The sequence below is a fragment of the Engystomops pustulosus genome, chromosome 7 (assembly GCF_040894005.1).
Source record: "Engystomops pustulosus chromosome 7, aEngPut4.maternal, whole genome shotgun sequence".
Lineage (NCBI taxonomy): Eukaryota > Metazoa > Chordata > Amphibia > Anura > Leptodactylidae > Engystomops > Engystomops pustulosus.
The window spans coordinates 62,151,829-62,157,828 of NC_092417.1; the positions used below are offsets into that span (position 1 = coordinate 62,151,829).

General features: G+C 41.1%; 1 protein-coding gene across 1 annotated transcript in view; it reads right to left on the minus strand.

Moving 5' to 3' along the window:
* Positions 1-1,646, minus strand: part of EML1 (EMAP like 1) — a 93,398-nt gene extending 91,752 nt beyond the window's left edge. The window contains exon 1 of the mRNA XM_072116178.1: positions 1,509-1,646. Coding sequence (XP_071972279.1) covers positions 1,509-1,536 — 28 coding nt within the window. The 5' untranslated portion in view covers positions 1,537-1,646. The remainder of the gene's footprint in view (positions 1-1,508) is intronic.
* Positions 1,647-6,000: the final 4,354 nt, after the last annotated feature.

Below are 6,000 nucleotides of genomic sequence, written 5' to 3' on the forward strand. Positions count from 1 at the left end.
AACTCACAACTCCTCTTTAAACAGTCACTTAGCTTTTAACAAACTTTGCACATATGTTTTTTTCAGGATGGGACAAGGAAAACTTTGACTCACTGCTACCTTGCGAGGCAGCCCCCTTTACATCAAGCATGACTTTCAGGAAGCCTAGTGACATGATGTGGGATAATAGCCAACCCAGTTTATCTATTTCAGAAGGAACATACTGACTACTGTGGACAGTACTGTTTTGACTTTGTATGACCGGCATCTAAAGCCTGTCACATAGCCAAACAGTTCCCTAAACTGAGCTGAAGAGATGCAAACACATTGAAACAGCGCTTTTTGTACTTGGGAGTCTGTCCCTTCCGTAAATGATATACTGGTTTAGCTATTATTAGACATTTTGTCATTAGGCTTCCTGATAAAGGAATTCTACTATCAAAATTAAGCATGATCAACCAGGGACACTTACTTATAGATCCAGGCACCCTGGCCATAACAGGCTATGGACATGTTATCAGAAGCCCTGCGTGCTGTAGCTTTACAAGCTGTTACACTGTGCAAGGAGTTTAGATTCTTCCCAAAAAACTTTGCATAATTCAAAAGAAGAGATGAATTTAAAAAGAGGTATCAGATAACATAGAATTTGAGGAAGTCCCCAGGCTGGTTATATAGTTTGTTTAAAGCTTGAATAACCCCTTTAATTAAATGTTCTGTACAGATGAGATGATAGTTTGAAACCATAGTATCTACTGATGACTGGCACCATTCTGCCTGAACACAAGAGGTTTATGCTAATGATTGTTGTTTACCAAACAGAGGATACTGATTTGGCTAAAGTGTCCATCTTCTCATGAAAAGGAAACAGCTCTAGCATTGCCTTTGGACTAAATGGCATTCTATGGACTATATGGGCAAATTAGGTAATGCACTCTATAATGTAGTATTATGTAGGCACTGTATGGCACTTTATGTGTTTACTGTCAATCAATGAGGTTATTAGTTACTTCAGTTTCCATTCACAATGTAGAAATCCCTCAGTGTATGGCATGGTTATTTTCACTGTAAGGCTCTAATTTGTGTTCATTATTTATCAGTATTTCGTGTCTATTGTATTCAGTATTTTGTGTGGTGTGTATGGTCTGAAGATATTTGGCAGGATTGCATAGATAAGTATGAAACTCTTTTTTCGGACAGTATTATAGCAAAATAAAATATTCTGTATTTCCTTTATATCAATGAAAGCATAGGAGGGTTGCCCAGATATTTACAATGATTCAACATGATCCTAGTGACAAATTATATCAATATATTTAATAATCTTAGATCATTTATATTATTAATAAATACATTTGGATGTATGTCTGTCTGAGGGCCATGTCTGAGATTCATTTCATTTTGATTCACTTTCCGACCCACCCTTTTCACTGCCCCTGACACTTCAGGCCTCTGCCCTGTCAAAATATAGTTGTGTGACTGTGAAATGCGAAACTGTGCGGCCAACGTAGGTAAAAATAAACCTGACTCACCCACAGCCAGCCCTTCACTGTCCGACATCCCGGAATGGACACTGCAGGAATATATTCTGAGCTTCGGAGTAATGTTGTTTTCGCTGCCTGACAAACAGCTGTAGTCCTGACTTGTCTTTCCAAGGGAAAAAGAGATAAGGACAATACTCCTAGCAGGCAGAATGGGGATTGGACGATATAACTTGATCTCCCCTCCTCTTGGATTTTCCATTTCCCATTAGACTGCAGCAGACTGTAATATTAACAGCACTGGGGCCTTTTAAGACTAACCCTAAATGCCCATTGACAAGTTTTGGATCTAGCATCTGCTGCGCTGACCTGGAGCAGATGTTTTCAGAATCTCTACAAAGTAATATCAGCAACAAAATGAGGTTTTACCCAGCTTTCTCAGATGCTGAACATAGTTTCTTATGAATGTGAATGTGTAGATTAACTATTCAGGATTCTATAAAATATTTAAAGTGAGTCTTGTGGTATCAGAATGGCGACCACTTAACTTTCCAAGAAAGATAACAAATACAAAATAAAATGGTTAAAGGTACACTGTAGGCGCTACTTATACCTGTGTTATGCCATGTTCAGAGACTAAGCGGGGAAAGCATGTCACAGACTCCCGAAAGCTGTAAAACAACAGTGACTGCTTACTTTGAAAAACTGCATCACAAAGGTCCAACAGCTATGTGTGGTATTGCAGCACAGCCTATTAAAGGGGGTTTCCCACAAAAGAAAATTCTCACATCTTAATCTCCCAATGATGATAACACAATAAAGATAATTTTAACCCCTTACTTTACAATGTTACTCATTTTAAATGCTGTTTTAGCTCCTATCACTCTCTATGGTGCTCAGTGTAAAATCCCAGGGTGTGGCCGGGTACACTCTAAGCAGAGACATTACGCTCCATCTAGTTTTGTGGGGTGACAATGTGGTTACATTATCAGGGTGCAGGATTATATACACTTTCATCTGGCTTCTGACATTGTACTAACACACTGACACATAGAGAGATGAGACAGATCAGAGATGATGAGATGCCTATTGCACATACAGCTCTGCTACACCTCACAGATCATGAGATACATTAGATACCTATTAGACACACGGTTCTGAAACTTCTCACAGGCATGTGCCTGCCACCCCTTCCTCCCCCTCGCCCGATCACTTATGTCCTTGTAGTTTGCAGCTTCTCTCTGCTCACCATGTGCTGGCAGGATGTGATCAGTCAGTGTCTCTGAGCTCCTTGCAGGGGGTGGGCCTACATGCTCAGCAGAGACAGACAAAAACTCAGCTCTCACACAAAAATCCAAGATGGCCGCCAGCCGACCCTAAGTCAGAAGTTACTGGGTCGTGCCTAGGGGCAACTGAAATTGTGTACAGCAGGACTGATAGAGACAGATTGGAATTATATCTGTGAAAGCTGCATTTTTTGTTAATAACAGTGAATTTGAGAAACTTGTCTTCAAGGGAATACCCCTTTCACTTCAGTGAAGAAGGGCTGCAACACCAAACTCAACCCATGGACAGGAGGACATTGTTTCTGGATGAAAGCAGCCATGTACTTGTAAACCTAGATGAGCCCTTAAAAGTTTACTTTATATAAGGATTTAACCTTTTTCTCATTTGCATACTGTCCAGCCAGCTGATACACAGAGCTCTGGTTGGGCTAGCCATGTGATATACTATAATATAATACAATGTCCACCACTCTATTGTCTTTATTAATAAGAGGGAAGAAGAAGATACATTGCCTGGAGCTTAACATCTGTGCACTTACCCGATGCTGGGATAATGGATGAGGCTTCTAATCTCCTCTAAATCTAGGAAATGTATCCACTCATAGAGGGAGCTCCTTATTGATCTGCTTACAAGGAGATGGTAAGCATGTGCATTACTTGTAATGAAGGAAATAACCAGTAATGGACATCATAAAGGTCTTTATGTCATAGAGTAATGATTTTACTGTTATCTACCTACACTATATGTATGCTGCTTACATACAGCTGGTGAATATACAATATCTGCTTAGATAACTGTTCAAATAACACCTGCCATGAGGGTGTGGGCTGCAACACCACACCTGGTACACAGGCTGCAGGTTGTGCATCCCTGACTAGCTCCTTAACTAGGAAGGAGTGGGTCCCATAGAAAACATATAAAAACCCAGCAGATTATCCATTACAGGCGGTCCCCTACTTAAGGACACCCGACTTACAGACAACCCATAGTTACAGACGGACCCCTCTGCCCCATGTGACCTCTGGTGAAGCTCTCTGGATGCTTTACTATAGTCCCAGACTGCAATGATCAGCTGTAAGATGTCTGTAATGAAGCTTTATTGATAATTCTTGGTCCAATTACACCAACAATTTTGAAACTCCAATTGTCACTGGGGCAAAAGAAAAAAAATTGTCTAAAACTTCCATTATAAAATATACAGTTTCGACTTACATACAAATTCAACTTAAGAACAAACCTCCAGACCCTATCTTGTATGTAACCCGGGGACTGCCTGTATAGACTTTGCCTGACTCAGTGGACTACATACATAATGTAATGGTTAACAAGGGGAGTTTTTATATTAATAACATTTATTTCATAAAATGTAATAAAAACTTTGGGGCTCATTTACTTACCCGGTCCATTCGTAATCCCGCGGTGCGTTGTCCAACGTTGATTCGGAGCTTGCAGCGATTCACTAAGGTCTCTGCGCCCGATATCCACTAGGTGTTGCTGTGGCGCTGAAGTCCGCCGGAGTTCAACTTCTTTGTCCCGGTGTATGTGAGTGCTATTCTTGCGACACTTTTTAAAAAGAAAAATTCTGCGGTTTTTCCGAATCCGTCGGGCTGTCCGACGGCCACGCCCCCGATTTCTGTTGCGTGAAAGCCGGCGCCGATGCGCCACAATCCGATTGCATGTGGCAAAATCCCGGGGCAATTCGGCGCACATTGGAAATATTCAGGAAACCCGATGAAAATGCGTGATTCGGACCCTTAGTAAATGAGCCCCATTGTGTTTGTAAATTCAAATCTTAGCTTAGTAATCTTATCCAGAACTAAGTGTTTGTTCATCCACTTGGCAAATGAGGTTCAATGAGGATAAATGTAAGGTTATGGATCTGGGGGCTAATAATCTACATGCAACATATGTACCTGGGGGAGTAGGACCTGGGTATACTAGGAGATCATAGATGAAATAACAGCATGCAATGTCTACCTCTAAAGCCAGTAGGATCTTGTCATGTATCAGAAGTGGTATGGACTCTCATGATAGGGATGTAATATTACCACTGTACAAGGCATTGGTTCGGCCTCACCTGGAGTATGGTATCTAGTTCGGGCTCCAGTCCATAATAAGGATGCTCAGGAGCTGGAGAGGGTACAATAAAGATCCACAAAAAACATAGAGGGTATGGAGAGTCTCAGTTATGAGGAAATATTAAAATAACTAGATTTATTTAGTCTTGAAAAGAGACGACAATGAGGGGACATGATTAATTTATATAAATATATGAATGGTCCATACAAAAAATATGGTGGAAAGATGTTCCAGGTCAAAAGACAAGGGGGCACGACCCAGTTGAGCGTTTTATTATGAGTAACACTCAGAGTTAATAAAAAATAAAAAATAAGGGTATATACATAAAGGTAATTAAATAATAGCAGGAGTGTAAGAGTATAGACACACTAGCTTTCTCGAGCATTTTCAATCCAAGATCGCCATATCGTATGATTGTTATTCACTTGTATAAAGAAAAAGTATGTATTACATTCTTATGTAAATGTATGAAAATTGCATGACAGTTTGTCTCAATGTACCACAAATTACTAGAGATGAGCGAACATACTCGTCCGAGCTTGATGCTCGTTCGAGCATTAGCGTACTCGAAACTGCTCGTTGCTCGGACGAATACTTCGCCCGCTCGAGAAAATGGCAGCTCCCGCCGTTTTGCTTTTTGGCGGCCAGAAACAGAGCCAATCACAAGCCAGGAGACTCTGCACTCCATCCAGCATGACGTGGTACCCTTAGACGTCGATAGCAGTGGTTGGCTGGCCAGATCAGGTGACCCTGGGATAGACTAGCCGCTGCCCGCGCTGCTCGGATCATTCTGTGTCTGGATGCCGCTAGGGAGAGAGCTGCTGCTGGTCAGGGAAAGCGTTAGGGTGTTCTATTAGCTTACTGTTAGGCAGGAGTGATTCTCCAAGAACCCAACAGCCCTTCTTAGGGCTACAATAACGTTCTACTTTTTTTTTTTTATTTGCAGCTAGTACCATATTGTGAGGAATTTGCAGGGGGACTTGCTACCGTTGTGTTTAGCTCTTAGTGACACACATATCCACCTCAAACACCAAAGTGGGAAAATTTATTAGGGGTTTGATTTCAATTAGGCACAGTCTGCCAGTTTCTTTTTATTTTACGTTTATTTTTTCATAACTCAGCGTCATCTCATCAGTGTGCTTTCATACTTGGCTAGAAAATAGCCAAAGGAGAATCC